The sequence below is a fragment of the Stylophora pistillata genome, chromosome 11 (assembly GCF_964205215.1).
Source record: "Stylophora pistillata chromosome 11, jaStyPist1.2, whole genome shotgun sequence".
In the NCBI taxonomy this organism is placed as follows: domain Eukaryota; kingdom Metazoa; phylum Cnidaria; class Anthozoa; order Scleractinia; family Pocilloporidae; genus Stylophora; species Stylophora pistillata.
This window is the reverse complement of record NC_142529.1, coordinates 12,528,301-12,546,138: the sequence shown is the minus strand read 5'-3', so window position 1 is coordinate 12,546,138 and position 17,838 is coordinate 12,528,301. Positions and strand designations below refer to the sequence as shown.

The following is a 17,838-nucleotide window of genomic DNA, read 5'->3' as shown; positions in this document are numbered from 1 at the left end:
ATATTTGGAGAGGCAAACAACTAGCATTCCACTTTTTAGATGATTCGCAAATAACTTTCGACATTCAGAATACCAGATAAAGGCCTGAAAAAGATTGCGATTCTTGTATCTTAGTTAATTACGTTCTTAGGAGTTCCTAGAGATGTTTTAGTAATAGTCCAGCGATTCACATATGTATAATTATCTCTAAACTAACGACGATATAAGCACTAAGCAGACAATAAAAAAGTTCACTTGCGTAATGACGAAGTTTAAAGGAGCATTCGAAACACGAAATATAATGACGCTTCTTCAACGTCAATGACACAAATTTCCTTTTAGTTCCACTGTGAGTGCATTGCCATTCAGTTTATTCGGTGGACTTCTTTTGTTTGACAATTTACATGACTTTTGATGACCTTATAAGCCAGTGTGGAACTGTACGTTTCAGATATGGTTGCCCATACACCTATTACAACCTTAGATTAGAGCAAGTCAGTGTTACAGTGATGATCCTACCCCACTGCATTCCTTACACTCTGTATCCTTGAAATCTCACAAAATACAGTCGAACCTTCCTAGCAGGGAGACTAAAAGAAGAGAGCGAATTGCCCTTATCAATAAGGTGTCTTTTTTGCGCAGAGTTCACGACTATGACGTCATTCATACGGCTCCACTGACAGTTTTCAAGCCGTATCTCAAGTACACGTTCAATAAATTGGATTTGTGGGCAAGAACTGAACAGGAACGAATTGACATCTAGATTAGAAGGCGCAATTGGGGTTAGATAGGGCACACCCTCAGAAAACCGAACCGCAATGTTACCAGGCATGCACTGAGGTGGAACCCACAGGGGAAGAGAAAACAAGGCCGTCCTAGAAACAGCTGGAGGAGAACCGTGGACAAGGAGGCGGCCAAAGCAGACTACACCTGGAATGAAATAGAGAAGTTGGCCAGGGATAAAAGGAGATGGCGTGAGGTTTCTTTGGACCTATGCTCCACCGGGAGTGGAAAGGGATGAGCAAGTACTCATTATTGGAAGGAAAACGGAGCTTAACAGCATGATGGTGCACCTAGAAAAGGGAGTAATATTCTGTAATTCCTTGAATCGTCTTTCGATAACATAGCTTCGCAACGAACTGTGACGAGTCATGATATTTCAAAGAATCTGCACATGATAAAAAATTTAAAGCCTCCGGAAGTTGTATTGGAAAGAAATGAATGAGCTCAAGTTTTTTAGTATTGTCATTATTTTCATATCTGGGAAAATATGTTAGAATTTTTTCCGGACACCGAAAACTGTCCGATATGGATACGTACCCGCAGTGAAGAGGTTGATTTCGCGTTCACAGGGGATTAGCTCAAATGGTAGAGCGCCCACTTAGCATGCGCGAGGTACCGGGATCGATATCCCAGAATTTCTTCCCTCCTTTTTTACCATTAATCTTAGAAGAACTTAAGTAAGAATGTGACCGGAGTAGGTGATGAATAGTGGTTTCGCTGCGGATTGACTGTTGCTTAAACCGGCACAAAGCGACGAAACAAAGATTAGTTTATCCAAAACAAGGAAAATTGTCAGCGCACTCAATCTTGCATCACAAGGGAAACCTTCTACTGCCAGGCTAGTTCTGAGGTCCTTGTGTACTTATGTACCATAGTAACGGCTCATGAGCAGTCCGCTATGTGAGTAAAATGTTCGTGAACCCAAAATCAATGCATGGTTTATCGCAGTGCGCTGAACAGTTTAATACACATCAGTATTTCAGAGGTAAAAACCTTAGTTTGAAAATTATCGTTTTGATAAATCAGTGAAATTTGCGAAGGATCTAGTCATGGTGAACGTTTATCATGAAATTGGTGACATCATTTAAATAGATATCATACTACGTATTTACGCGGCCTCCCAGTGCACGGTAACGCAAAATCAGCTACAAGATATGAAAGCTTCGAAAAACAATCCTTTTTTTAGCCCTGAGAATTTACCTCAGATAGACGCAGCTTCTTCAAGCTTTATTTTGCGTCATAACTATGGATTTGGCGGCGAAACAAGATCGGATCCTACTACGAGAATTGAAAACAAAGTTTCCTCCTAAATTATGGTTTTGAATAAATTTCTCTCTTGTTTAAAGAGTTGCCGACAATGTTACCAAACATTTGCCATGAAAAAGCTCATTTGTCGCACTCCCAAGATACGGTTTACTGTTTTTCGAGAAAATCAAGCAGTTTAAGTCGGTTTTTTCTGTCATAAAATGATATTTTGTATTCCGAAATGGCAAAGAAAGACATACAATTCTCTAAAGCATTATGCTTAACTGGTGAATATTATGATCCGGACAATGATTATTTACCAGTTTACTCATTCTTATTAAACATTGTATATTGCTCAGCGTCGCTCCTCTGTATCCGTCGTTCCTTTTAGATCAGTTATCGGAATCGGAAATTTTCCCATCTAGCTCAGGTCATATAGGAAAGAAATCCTAAAGAGTGACTACTAAAACTTTTTATGTGAAGAATCAGGTCTGAGGTATTCTCAGATCAACCCGTCCATAGTTAAACATAGCTAATAGGATATTAAGAGTCATTTGTACTAGATAGATAAGCTCTGAGGCTTGAAATTTCTATTAAAAGTAAATATAGAATTTGAATTGTAAGGTTTTTTACTTAGTATCGTCGTCTTTTTGTTTGTTTGTTAAAACTGATAAACGGCAGAAATAAAGCTTTGCGTTAGAATACATTGGAGCAGTTTGGACTCGACGCAATAGGTAAGTTCATCTACCCTTGGAAACATACCTGGGTTTGGAAAAGAGATTTCATTCTCTTACAACTCTCTTCTCGAGATGTTTGGTGATTTGGCTTTTGCGCGATGGGCGAGCAACAAACTTGTCTGCAAGAGGTGGGGCCGCGAGGGGAATGAGCACGAGGAAGATCAAAGTCTCTGAAACTTTGGTTTATTTTTGTCGCTCGTCCACCATGGACGTGCCCCATTTAAAAAACTCTTTTCGATTTTACCCAGGGGTAATTAATATCCAAACAGGAAAGTATTTTGATAATAAAGGTTCGAGACTTGAAATCGGTTTTGGTTTAATTTACCAGAGACACTTTTTGAATAAAGTTGACGTGTACAAAAATTAAGAATATGATCAGTTTGTAAGAATCCATCAGTTTGAGTTGCGGGGGTGCACATACTCGAGACCCCACGAAGCGAAACCACAGCCATAAGAAACTTGAAATTCATGCAGGCCTATCCGTTTTCAGCCCGCAAGCTATCGCTCAACGTGCCACAAAGTACAGAGACGAAGGATATGGGTCAGCTGTATGTAACATTTTCTTTGGCAATGCTACCTCACCGAACATTAAAAAGAGAAATTTCTGTTTTTAATGTTCGGTGAGGTAGCATTGCCAAAGAAAATGATACATACAGCTTAAAGCTTAGTGACTAAGACAACGACTGTTACAGTCGGGAACCAACATGTACAGCTCTGCAAAAGTTCAGTGTTATACAAACCACAAATCACATTTCTACGCTCTATTATTTTGACCAAAGTAGTTCTTGTTTTGCCGGATACCTCACACGCTCGTTTATCATTTCTCACTTACAGATCGTCGAAAACATCCAAATAAAACAATGTCGAGTGATGCGAGTGCGCCACTGACCTGTTGTTTTGTTAAAAGAAAAAGAACTAAGGTCTAGAATGTGGATGAATGTAAACCCTCCCTGAGGCGCTGTATGGATTTACATGTTTCTTCTTTACATTGTTTATTGATGAGTTCTTCTTTAATTTTAGGCGCGACAGAATGTCTGGTTCGTAGATAGAGTAAAGTTCGCGGGAGCAAGATACTGTTTATCGTTGTTTTTACTTGTGAATTTGAATGAAATTTCTAGGAGCGGCACCGGTAAACGAAACACAGTTAAAAACATCAATTTCTGTCGACTTTTATCGGTTTCCATTATTATATGTACATTCCATGGATTTTTTCTGATCATTAATTTTATCGATATCCGATTAAAAAGTCATGTTGTATTGTAAACCCATCCTCCATAACTGAAAATATACCATTCTGCATTAATTTTCCACGGGTCTTTGCATTGTAATAAACACACGACAAACTTGAGTACAGAATATTCTCAAATAACTGTACTCTTCATATCCTTATTAATGACTGCCAAATTACAAAAGGTGCAAGGTCTTTGGAGAACACAGTTCTTGTTTAACAATCAAATTTAAAGGGAACTCGCGTTTTTCTGACCACTCCCTGAACCTCTGTCTCTGAGTCGGGAACCAGCAATGACTTTCGAAACTTTTCAAACTCTTATCAAACTTGCTTCAACTATATTTTCTCAAAAAAACCGAAATTTACCACCTGTTTCTTTGAGAACTACAGATACTTCTAGTTTATGTTATGCGCTATTTTAGGCGGAAATTTGAGCGTAGCTCGCCTTTTGATGGCCTTGATATTGAGAAACTGGCACTATCAGGTAGTGAATGAAGTGTTTTCATACATGCAGGCATTTCTGAAATTAACCGACACAGGCTTACCAGTTTTCCAAGCAAAGTAGGCGGCTTTTTCCCGTTGCCGTTTGAATCTGCGACTGTGTCTAACTCTATCAGGGCTTCATCCATATTGCCAACTTCACACAAATTTCCGAAATCTCAGAAACAGAACTTCCTTCTGTTTAGAATGTATACTAAAGAGCCAATAAGAAACTTAAACGAAATGTGTCAACAACGTTGTGATGGCTCCAACTAGTTTTGAATCCGGAGGTGTGGGGGTTGATATTCATCCCAAATTATTGTCAGACCGTATTAAAGATTGCTTTATTTAGAGCTACCCACAGCCCTCTTAACTCTGCATAATGATTACTTTGATTTGAAAGTTCCTGTTGTTAATCAATTGTCCGACAGGTTTAGCATCAAAATAGCTTAACTAAAAAAAGTTGAAAAGTTAAGCACGCATGACGTTACGTATTTATTTTGCCCTACGTCCTGACACCTACCGATCCTAGAAGGCTAACTAGATTTTTAATGACTCTCATAGCCATGAAATGATATACATTATCCATTTTATGGATCCAGAAGAGTTTGCTTTGATAACTCGAAGATAAAACGTTGCGACGGACGTTTACTTTGAGAAGTGATAATTTTCTAAAATGAAGAAACCTGTACCCTTTTTATAGTTCTTATGAGTAGTTGTACATTTCTATACCGTCTGAGCGGAAACTTATTGATGTGAGGTAAGCAGGAGGGTCAGAATTTGAAATAGTCGTTGATTCGATGAGAAGTACTAGCAAAGTTATCGTCGTCACATGCGTGGCTAAAATATGATCTCAGTCAGCATGGGTATCATGAATCCCAGACTTTCTGATTTCTCTATGGAAAGCTGTATAGACCTGTCTAATTCTTATCTTACCGTCATATGGGATGTCATTTAATTTTTCACTTGTATTGTTTTGTTTTCCTTTTGGAATTTTTGATAAGTATTTGGCAACAAGTAGAAAGGGAATCTGCCTTTCCTCTGTTTCCTTTTTGCAATGAAAACAAAGATCTTCATGTGTATTTACGCACCCTTGCGTAAAAAGCGTAATTGTTGTCTCTCTAACGGTTAGGACATTAAAAACTTCATACGTAGTGTTGCTCACTTTTTTGAACTTTATTTAAACAACTTCTGTTCACTTAATTAGGGTTTTAAATAAATGTTTCTCTTGTTTAAAGACGTGCCGACATCCTTACCAAACATTTGTTACATAGACATGAACAGATTTAAATAGAACGACAACGATAAGGGGTTGACCCTTTTCGACATGCAATTATCGAAAGTTATCACGAAAATTACGAAATTACGAATTACGAAAGTTATCACGACCCCACAAGCTGCACTGCTTCAATACTTATCGTGTCTAAATAAAGGTCTTACTTACTTACTTACTTACTTACTTACTTACTTACTTACTTACAAAACTGATCTATCATACTCCCAAGACAAAAAAAAAAATGATTTGTGAGAAAATCACTTTGGTTTGTATTGAACCATTTTTTATGCAGGACTGATATTCTTTTAATATAAAAATGATAAAGAAAGACATTTTCAATGCTCTAAGGTATCATATCTGATAATTAACGGCCGAATGTTATGATAATGTATTGATTAATTAACAGCTTACCCGCGGTCCCTTTAAACTGAATTTCTTTTTGGCTCCGAGTGGTTTGCCAGTTAGAGGGAAAGTGTTTTTGGAGTCGGGTTGGAAGAAGTCTTCAAGTTCTGTCCATCCATCCATTTTAAGCTGTTTCTTTGGTGGAAATGGCCCGCCGAGAGAAAATCACGGAACTGATTTATTGGTCATAGGCTATAAGCATGGTATTTGCATGTCGAAAAGGGTCAAACCCTTATCGTCGTCGTTCTATTTAAATATTTTCATGTCTATGTTCTCCACTTAACTGGGATCAAGCAAAAAAAATCTACAGAGTGACTCAGCACTTTTATGTAAAGAATTTGGCCTGCTGGTATTTACAGATGAATCAGCCTAATGGAATACTGAATCTTCTTGCGTGATTGAATACCTCTGAGGCTTGAAATTTATATTCAACGTTGGTTAAGAATTTGATTTGTTTACTAATGCGACTGTTCTGTCTTTTTCTTCTTATCCTTTTCTTCTTGACCAGAAACAGAAACGATGCATTGTTTTATTTCTTCATTAAAAGCTCTAGAGAAGTTTGGATTCTTGTTAGATAATCAGATAAACAGAGAGGTTAGTCTTATTCTGGAAATTCAAATTTATGTTGAGTATTTTAGGGATCAAGATTTTCAAAAGGTTTTGGTTTAAGTTTCAAAAGCAATTTCAGAAAAAAATGTGACAAGTATAAAATACTGAAAGGAAACAAAATATTTTTGAAAGCATCGATCACTTTGCATTGCGGGGTGTACATACACGCGACCCCACGAAGTGAACCCAAAACCACATCCATTAGCAAGTCTGTGCTTGTCCTGAATATAAGCATTTGAACTTTCTTCCAAAAATATTGTGCACCTAAAGCTTCCACTCGACAAACTGCAACATCGGATCCAATGTCAAAGGACATGGCTCAGCTGTGCTTTGAGTAGCTTTTCCTTTGGCAAAGCTACTTCGCTTGGCATTAAGTAGATAAAAGTGATTGAGACGAAGACTGCCACACTCGGGAACCAAATGTTCGACAAACGTTCGGTGTTACACTGTCTAACCACTAATCGCAGTCATTGTGACACTTGCACGCTCATTTATCATTTCGCAAATAATAGTTTTTGCAAAAAACATTTTACTTTTGACATGTGCCACTTTGACATGTGCCACACGTCAAACTGAAAACAGATGATGTCAATGACATAGGTGATGCAGGCTTTTTGTTTGAGAGAACAGAATGTTGAAAATGTGGATAAACGCAAACTTGTCCGGACGTACCATACGGATCTGCACACTTCATTTTGGCATTGCTCGCTAATGGCTTCATTTTGGGCGCCACATTGTCTGGCCCATTGATAGAGAACGAAAGGTTTGGTGTCTCGCTTGCGGTCGTCAACAGGTTTTAAACTCCGATTTATTTTTTTTTTATTTTGAGAAATTGAATGAAATTTATAAGAGTGGTACTGAAAATCGAAAATGCGTTTGATTCAGAGAAAGTTGCCGTTATGTCTGAAAACTTGAACTTTACAACCCGGAAGCTTACACTGGGATGTTATAAACTCCTTGCCTAAATAAATTTGGAACCCTGTGCACTTATTAAAGCTCTTATATGTAGCCTTACATTTCATCCCCACAATTGGCGGAAAAATATCAGTCTGACGTAAGAACGAGGGACAAAATTTGAACAAGTTGCTGTGTGATTCGATGATTTCAACGTTTCCAGGAATTCTAACCATACGAAGTTAACGGATGCCGGATGTTATTCGTCTTGCGTAACTAGAGAAGAATAAGATCTGAATTCACATGACGATACGAGCCCAGCCCTTTGGATGTCGCGTTCCAATGCCCCAGTATAGATGATTTTCACACGTCACGCGACCCCAAAGCAACCGTAACTATGCCTCTATGCATACAACGTCAAGACACATGCTGAAAATCGAGAAATAGACGATAAAGAGCCTAAATTTATTGCAGGAATAGATCCCTATTCTGAGTGCCAACTTTTTCTCTCGATCAATGAGTAAATGGCCAGAGATCGAGTTTCCTAACGTGGTGAACCGCTTGCTCTTCCCAACAAGTAACTTTACGAAAGTAATGCAGGTAATGCAGAGCTAATGAGCTACAAAAACAGTCCTCGTTGCTGGGAAACCGGTATAGAATTTAATCCAAGCTTCAAAGAACTCTACGGTGAGTTTGATCTTTACTAGGTTCTATGACACGCGTTCTGACGGTATACCACTTGGATCAGCGATGTCGAGCCCGTCGTTTGAGTTGGTAGATTTAGAAAGATGGTACTATGAACAAGTTTTATCATTATTGTTCTGCGAAACTTCGTCGACAACGGACTGTTTGATAGACCAAAACCTTCCCAAATGGTGAGACGTCCTCTTAAAAAAGTGCTCAGCCATGAGTCTATCCGTGTTCTTCCTAGGAAGCCTGTTTAACTTTAATCTCTTCTGCATTTTTACTTTTTGGGCTTATTTAATTTTTTTTTCACAGGGCCTCACCTCTGCATTTCGACATTGTTATCGATTTAAACGTAATGAGAGCTACGTCGGCAAACGTTCGCACATGTGCATTAATTAAGTTCCTACTTGACACCCTTAATGTCAAGCAAATCATTGACAAACCTACAAGAACAAGAACATCACGAACCTTACTGGATCACATTATTATTAATGATCGATCCAAAATAACATCTCATGGTGTGATACCGTGCAGTATTGTGAGTGATCACGATGGCTCCTTCGCGTGTGTAAACATCCGCGTAGCTCGTTATCAGCCAAGATATAAGTACATCAGAAACCTGAAGAACTTAAATGAGACAGATTTTTTGGAGGACTTCTCCGCACTACCATTATCGGTAATAACATCAACTGATGACCCTGACGATCAATTAGAGACTCTCAACACCTTGTTTAACGACTGCCTTGAAAGGCACGCACCCATCAGAAGGTGCCGTGTGACACGTCCTCCCGCCCCGTGGATGGATAACGAAACAATACTTAACCTTCAGTCACAAAGAGACAAGCTGAGGCGAGAAGCGCATCAGTCGAATTCAGAATCTTCTTGGTTTGCTTTCCGGGAAGTGCGAAATAAAATAAAGAGCGCTATACGCAAAGCTCGTAAAGCTTTCATGGAAAAGGCTTTGCTGTCCAACAAGTCTAAGGAAATCTGGCGCATGGTTCACCGCGTACTCCACCCCTGTCGACAGCCTTTAAGGTTCGACCCAGACGAGCTTAATCTTCATTTTGCTACGACCGCAAGGAGAACGCTTGATGCTGAATCGACCAACCAAGATGAACTCTTCCAGTTCATCCGCGGTCTTACGGATAAAGAGGGCACCTTTCACCTGGAAAGTGTTACACAAAGAGAAGTCCCGCGAACTCTTAAACAACTGCGCACTGATTGTTTGACTGGACCTGACCAATTGCCTGCCCGGTTCGTAAAGCTAGTGGCTAGATACTTGGCCGGCCCACTCACAACTATCATCAATAACTGTATTTCAAAGTTGTACTTCCCGCATGCCTGGAAACTCACGCGTATCAGCTCCATTCCAAAAGTTGACACACCTGTCTCGGAAGATCACTTTCGTCCAGTGTCGATTCTTCCCGTACTTTCTAAGGTATTTGAGAAGCTTGTTTGCAAGGCTCTGCAAGGCGTTCTTAAAGGCGCGCGCCTTGTCTTCCTTGTAAAGATATAGAAACAACCACCACCACCAACCAATGTATTCTACATATTTACTTTCATGTATAGTTTTTATTACCATTTAGCTAGTCATTATAATTTAGTTTTAATATTAAATATTAGTATCGTAGGCCTTCACAGATGAAGAGCCACACCTTTTATGTGGATATACTGTGAATAAACCGTTATAATTATTATTATTATTATTATTATTATTATTATTATTATCATTATTACTATTTTTAACGTATGTAACATAAAAAGGGAAAAAAAGAAAATACAAGAAAAGGGGAAAGATTTTTAGTATTTTCTGTTCAGTACCCCACGGTCATTTCTCGCTTTGAACTGCTATGGCGCTACTTTGTTTTTAACACCTTTCGCCTAATTTATTTTCAAACGGAGCCCAGAGCGAAGGCTGAAATATATCGACACAATGGTTTTTTAAGACTCAGGAAGTAATGGGAAAACTTTTGTTTAGCATGCTTAGCTTTCGGATTCTTCAATTTTTTTGCCGGGAATGTCAAAACTTTTTCAAAGAGCGAACTTTTATTGATGCTGTTCTCAAGACCAATATTCTTTTGTCTCAACTTAATCATCAACAGCAAGTTTGAACACATGCATTTCAAAGGCATCTATCGGTTGGTTAATCATTGATAATGACTTGTCCTTCACAAAAGGCGAGGCAAATCAACAATATTAATCAATCTTAAGCGGTTTAATTAAAGGCCGGCGAACAATTAACGAATATATTGAACTCAAATCATCCACGAGATTAATATGCTCCTCACTCTAAGGAAAGGAGGTATATAGTGAACGCCTGTGATGTGAGCAGTGTTTGTCTTAGAAAGCATGAAACTTTTGAAGCTTAATGTCTCTACCTATCGTCTTGTGGACTACTTCTCAGTCCTTTTCTCGATAAACTACATAACCTGTTGGTAAACTAAAACTATTCAAAGGGGAACTGCAAAGTTAAGGTGAGGATTAGCTTTCCAACCCATGATTAACTATCGCATTCAAAAGTTGCACTTCAAGTTTCGTGACTTTCTACTGGACTGTTTCTTCTTTTTTTTCTGTTTTTCATCCCCTGTCGAAATATCCGAAGCGTCATATAAGGAACCGCTCGACCAATCGGATTGCTGGAAACTCTTTGCTCAGCTCTGAAATTATACTAATTGTTAAATATCCACTCTCGCACGGAATAAATATGTTATTGTGTTACTTCGAAGTTCAATGATCTATTTTGAGTTTTAATACGTGCTAAGTAATGCCTCAGGGTGTTAGAAATTAGTACATTTTAAGAAGCGGAAAACAATTATGGCTGATGATCTATTTTCAAATTGAAACTAAATTCTCGTCTTTTTGATAAGTGAATACGCATCCGGTGTTAAATAAAGGAAGTCGTCTGATTAGGAAAGTTTAAGAAAAATACAGCTGCTTGACTGTTTGATCTCTTATAACATATCTTATAACATATCTCAACGAAATAATTAATTGCACTCAAACATTCATTATTAGGAAACCAGACGCTAACCGCCGCTTCTAAGGAGTCGGAGAATTAGAATGAGAAAGGCTAAGAAAGGTCAAGAATCAGTTCTAACAGAACTGTTTCACTGTTCCTGTGTCAAGTTTTCTTGTTCTTAAAGGGGCTTAATGTAAAGAGTTAAATTTCTGGTAAGCTTTCTTGAATAGGGGTAAGAATTGATCACTAGGGGTCAGGCCTCTTAGGTAAGGATGAAGAATAGTCGTGACCGCTTAATTAAGGCTTTCAAGTTTCGCATATGATCTATTAACGAATAAAACTTGCTCAAAATTAAAATTTTGAAAATAAAACACGGGAGCATTACGTTTAATCTCGTTTTTGTCAAAACATCCGAATCAAACAAAATATACAGAAAAACACAAATTAAAATATGCACAAAATATAATTTATAATTCTGCCGTAGACTACAGATGTTAACATATCTGCTTATATCTGAGGATACGAGTCAAGTTATTATGATTTAAATGGTAAAAAATTGCTAATAACCGGATAAACAAAATTGCATGTAATTTGGTAAATTTCGCACCCTCGTCTTACGGTGAGGAATTATATCAAACCAGGTATCTTGCTTACCAGATATCGACATCCTTTCGCAAACCTGTTTTTGGCTCAAAATGGAAACCTGATACATCAAGAAATAACATAAATATTCATTCGCCTTTCAAAACAACGGAGTTAGTCAATAAGGTGACGTTTCTGATGATAAGCTGTAAAATACTTGGGAGTCCTATCGCCAATTTAACGTCTGTTAAAACATTTCAATCCAAGTCTCCTTGACTCAAGATAGACCTTTTTTTTTTTTTAAGTCGTCACGAAGAATTCAATGCAAAAAATGATTTGGAGTTTATTGGCGTAGCAGATGGGGTCACCAAGCAGCTGTTGGTAACTTGTTAATTTCTCAGAGAAGAAAAAGAAGAAATACAAACACTTGTAGACACCGACGCACTCAATAACTGAGACCCCTATGAAAGGGAAAAGTTGACTTCTTCGGCCTTTTTTTCCTTTTTACTCCGTGCTATGACGTCAGTATGCACCTAAAATTCACTCAGTCACTCAGTCAATTCTAATATGTTAAACAACTAATTTAAGCTACAAGTTGGATTAAATGTGTAATCCCCTGTTCTCCCTGCTAAGTTTGCTTTTGTCCCCATAGCCGTCCTTTTGTCTTCTGTTCCCATATCTGGGGGGTAGCACAAAGGCGAAACTTTTTGCCGAAGTACATGGAGTTACCAACACAATTCAAAATGGCGTCTCTCATGTCGAGCCTTACGCTGAAATGATCAACGTGGTTCTTACTCCTTTTCGCTCCAGAACATGCCTTTGCAGACCTTACAAACGAAGAGGTAGTGTGTAGATGAATACTCAACTGGAAGGAGAAAAATGCTTCAAAGTCTTAAAATCGACGATGACAACAGTCCCAAGGATAGATACATGTATGGAAATATTTTTGCCGCGCAGCGACTGTTTGGCTACCATTTGGCTATATTTTACGCATATTTGGTAGCTGATTTACCATGTTTGGGGGTTTTACAGATTTCACTCGGCTGACTTACCATGTTTTGTGGTTTTACAAATTTCACCCGGCTGATTTACCAAGTTTAGAGGTTCTACAGATTGCATTAGATTTGACCTTCCTTTTTGACACGCATTTGACTTGTTAGCTATTGCGCTCTTGGTTTGACTGCGTGCAACATTAGCAACACTATTCCGTCCAATCGCTTCCTTTTACTGTCAGCTTAAAGAATTGTGAAAGCAAACTGCAACTGTCCGCATTCTATCAGGCTTAAGGAAGCCCAAGTTACAAAGATGCACTTTGTCTCTATGGAAGAACGCCGAGCGGGATGAGCTGGATTTGTGGAACAACATCATTGTTTTCTCCGTCTCCGATCGTTCACTTAGAAAATGATAACTTGGCGTTTTCGAAAAAATTCCCCTCGGAAACCGTTCTGTAAAACCTCCGTTTTTATGACCGAAAACGCCATTTACTTGTAAAAGACTGAAACGAAAAGTAAAAAAATTCCCGTTTTTAAAATATCCGGCCGCGTGTGGACTGGGCCTAGATTATTTATGAGCTCGAGATTGCCCTCACGTGATAATTGATGAGGGTGAGGCCTGAAGCAATCATTATGCTTTGAAATCGGCGGAGCTAATAATCTGATTGTTCTAGTATAAAGTTATCACTCGTTCAAAACTTAATCAGAACGAGGCGGGCTCATGCTTTTCTTTTGATGTGTTTACAACCACCCACTCTTAGGGCGGTCTTTTCACTCACTATCTGTAACGGAATAGATAGCGAGTAGCGAATCAGATTGTAACATTTGGGGAAGAAAGCAAGTAGAGTCATACTAATGCAGTTAAGTGTTAGTTTTCATATAGACTGAATCTCATTAAAACCATTTCTTATACTTATCTGACCTATAGTCATTGAAAATGATCACTGGAGACACTCATGCTCTTCATTCCTGTCAGTTTTTTGTCCATTTCATGGGAAGTAAGGCTTTAAATGATTTATTATGATAAACAAAAGATTCTTCAGATTTGCTCATACAAAGATAAAACATTAGCTAGGTATTGTGTTGTGAAGGACACTTGATTTGTGGGTTGCACAACAATGTTTGGACGGCTTAAATATTGTTTACTTTTATTTAATACCTTTCCCTGGTGTTGGCAATATGAATACAATTTATGATTCAAATGTTTTTATCTGATCTGTTTACGTTTTTCCTTGTCTAGATTGTTGAAGCGAATAACAATGGTTAGAGTTGCTTAATAACCATGCAGTCATGCCGGCGACAATGTTCATACCAGTCAATGAATCACAACATAGTAAAATAGATATGAATAATAACACTGATCTTTTCGCTGATGAACATAGAGTAGACGACGGAAAAAGCAGTTGCGAGTCTGTTACAAGCCTCTAAATATTCGAATACGTCACAACTGTGGGGTAACTACTTATAAGGTAATCTGAAAGGAGAAAATATTACGTAATTGTTCCGAATAACATCAGTGAAAATAATGATTTTCGGAAATCATTATAAACAATTATGTTTACTCTCTTATTTCAAGGCCCGCTTTCGCGTGCGACATACACATGGAAACTTTTGATGGATTGTTTCATAGATCTTTATTCTGACGACCGGCCTTGTCTTATGAACCTTGGATATCAAGGTTTCTTTGGTTAACTCTTCGCTATAAAACTAAATTAGGACTCTGTAGAAACTTAATCCTAAAAAGTAATGCCGCAATATGGCATGCTTCAGAACTGAACCGTAAAAACAGTACAGACGGCAAACAATGTTTTACTCCGAAAGCTTGCAGTTACGAAATTGTCAGTTTCAGGATCCCATAAGCACTGGCTGGTTATTTCAAGACCCTGATCCCGAATCTCACCGATGTACACCACCGCCACCACTTTGGTCTCCGAGGGAGTAATTTCCTTGACTCTCAACTCAACTGCTTGGCTAATATTTGCACACTGAGAAACGCATCGCTGGCTATCGTAGTCGCAATCCGTTAGAGAGTTGTCCAACTCTTCTTTTATAATATGCTTGATGACTTCTTGCGATTCCAGTTCATCCTGGAAATCTTTCAAATCGGCGATGTCATGTGGTGATGATGAACTACTCAAACTCAGGCCGCTTGATTCTTCTTCCGCGCCATGCCATGTCGAGGATCGTTGTCGTTCCACTGAGCTCGCAATTCCAGATGCGATGGAATTGATGCTCGTTGTACGCAGACGACCTCTTTTTTGCTTCCGTAAGAATGGCTCCACGGAACTGAGTGTCACTGATCTTCTTCTAACTGCTGTAGAAGCACTCATTATTTCAAACTCAGTAGTGTCGAGTGTTCTGCAAAAACAAATTCAAAAACAAGCTGCTTGCCTTTATGAGCTTACGTGCGAATCCTTGTTTAGCTAACACCGTTTGCCTTTGTTCTGCTTTTTGAGCCCAGTTATATTTATCGTATCGATGCTGTGAACATTTGCCAGAGTTTAATTACGTGCGCTACACCGTACAAAGACATCAGCAACCGAGGTATTTCATAGAGCCTCTCTGAATTGATATGAAAGTTCCCGGCACACCTTATTTAATAGAATTACAATAATCCCTCTAGATAGCAGTGCTAAGATATTCATGACCGACGACCCCTAGCTTAACTGAAGAGGCAACAGTTGCCGACATAGTCAATAGTTGCTGCTTCATACTTACTTAGCCTCCATATTATCGATAGATAGATAGATAGATAGATAGATAGATAGTTTATTAAAACTGCATCGCAGCCGGCCAAAGGCTGAATTATGTAATTATTTACAAAAACTTTACAATACTTGAAAACTACAAATGAATCCTAGTTGCTTAACAGTAATTTACCCAAACCAACCTCTTCTCCCCCTCTCCCAAATCCTCGTCAGTCAGTGCGTTGTACAACCACTAAAGCGATGGAACTTTTTGTAACGATCAGGTTGTGGATCATGAAAATTTCAAAATAGAGTCACGAAATGAATTCCAAATAGCTACAAATCCTGCTCGCATGTGCTGAAAAATTTCGACCCAAGTTACAAATGACGTCATAAGTGTCTTGAAACGGCGTAACTTACCTCTTTTATCTCAGGAGGCAACTGTTTCCATAAACGAAAAGAAGCTTTCTTACTAAGATTTGTTGTTTTGTAGTGTAAAGCTCAGCTTACAGTTTGACCCAAAAATATGGAGAAAAACAAATGCGCATCATATTTCTTGACCCAAGAGGGAATTTGAGGACATCTTTGGACTTGGTTCAATTCGGCTCTTAATTCTGTCTAGCGTTGCAAATCAAACTTATATAGGTAAACCAAGAAAAAAAATGACCGATATCGTTTTTTGCTGAAAAACCGTTTTCATGTTGGACAGCATTTCCTGAACAAACAACTTAATTGGGCACAATTTCATTACCGAAAATTCTGGATTTTCCATCCCTGATAATTTCTTCCTGCGATTATGTATTATTATACCCATCGGCGTTAGGTGTGAAACGTCTATGAGTCACATTCGTTTGCCTTTGTAAAAGGCATCTTTAAAAAAATCATATGATAGCGTGTTTATTTACAAGAAATATCATCAAAATCGATCCTCCTGTAAATGTATGAGGTATGTCTGTCTAAACTTGAGCCAAGGTTCTTGAGTGTTTAATCCAGAAACGATAAGCACTTGGTTCACAGGACTTATGACTCACAGAACTTAGGTTCACAGAACTTATAATGCCGAAGAAAGAGAACAGTTCCGTGGGTTTTCCTGGTTTTCCAGATATGCGAGTTGGCAATTCTGCAAGGAAACAACAACTAGTTTAGTTTTCTGCCGTGAATCATCCGGAACTATAATTGCGTCATTAACCAAGTGTGAGGTCAAGATGGCTGGATATTAGACGAGTTCCTTTTTTGGCGTTTAGGGAGCGAGACGAAATCGAGGTCCATAAAAACGCGAAAAAAGGAACGAGGCTAATATCCAGCCATCTTGCCCGAACAAGCTTGCTTGATAAGGGAATTATTATATAGCAAAAAGATTTCGCTTTAATAAGAATCAAGATTGACTTGTTTATTCCGAGAGCCGGAAAAGAACGTTAACTGTGTTTATTGCACGATAAACCCAGGGGGGTCGTTTATGTTTCCTTTGGTGTTGACTGTCTTCTGCCGCTATTTACGACATCATCACCGACATTGTCCAAAAGCTAGGAACATTGCAAGTCTGCTGCACGCACTAGTTTTCCTGCGCGGGATCAAAGCGGCCAATCCCGAGCGGCCGAGATGGCCCTCTTCCTGCCCGTTCGAGTAGTCAATCCGAACACAGGATTCGCTTGACATTGGCCACAGGCACTGCCAGCTGTATAACAATGCATTTTATCACATGACCCATACGGCCCCGCGCGCACAATTCCATTAAAAACCATAGTGAAAGCTGGCGTGGCAGGGCCGAACGGGTTAAGTGAGCCGGTCCGGAAAAAGCCCTCCCACCCTGACCTCACTCGGCTTTCTTGCAAAAACTTAAAGGAAAAAGAAGGGAGTATAAATAACTCGTGTTTTTCGAAGTTGTGAGCTTCTCGTTCTGGCTAGAAAAAAAAAAAGAAGGAAAAGTGTTTCTTCTCAATAGGTACAGGTATTTACAGGTAACCCTCAGTAGAAAGCGATAGCCCTGGGAATCGTTCAGGGTCCACGCGAGGCAAGGTGAAAAATTGTACATAAACAGTCAGCCTAATAAAAGGTCTACATGGCGCCATATTTATTATACAACAAACTTTCTAGATGTGCATCTACTCTTACTCTGGTAATGATATTAACCTGAGCATTGTATTCATTCAAATAAAAGACACGCAGTGAAGAGAGCTGCATACCTTCATATTTGGCATTTGAAAACCCTTGTGGCTTTCTTAAGCATCGGCTGGATAGGCCACCAACCCTCGCTATTGTCTATTTGATGTAAGTCCCAGCTGCATAAATCAAAGAAGA

The 17,838-nt window shown here is 38.8% G+C and overlaps 2 protein-coding genes across 2 annotated transcripts in view; both read right to left on the bottom strand.

Annotated features, from left to right (window-relative positions):
• Positions 1 to 6,371, bottom strand: part of LOC148720102 (transient receptor potential cation channel subfamily A member 1-like) — a 36,701-nt gene extending 30,330 nt beyond the window's left edge. Inside the window, exon 1 of the mRNA XM_088738153.1 lies at positions 6,140 to 6,371. Within this exon, the coding sequence (XP_088594279.1) occupies positions 6,140 to 6,253 (114 nt within the window). The 5' untranslated portion in view covers positions 6,254 to 6,371. The remainder of the gene's footprint in view (positions 1 to 6,139) is intronic.
• A 7,481-nt stretch (positions 6,372 to 13,852) lies between these two features.
• On the bottom strand, positions 13,853 to 15,183 carry LOC111326829 (dynein light chain Tctex-type 5-B). The gene has a single exon (XM_022930908.2). The coding sequence runs from the start codon at positions 15,181 to 15,183 to the stop codon at positions 14,620 to 14,622; it is 564 nt and encodes a 187-aa protein (XP_022786643.2). The 3' UTR covers positions 13,853 to 14,619.
• Between the last annotated feature and the right edge of the window lie 2,655 nt (positions 15,184 to 17,838).

Coding starts and splice junctions, on each gene's coding strand:
- LOC111326829 (XM_022930908.2), bottom strand. CDS start 15,183: ATGAGTGCTTCTACAGCAGTTAGAAGAAGATCAGTGACACTCAGTTCC.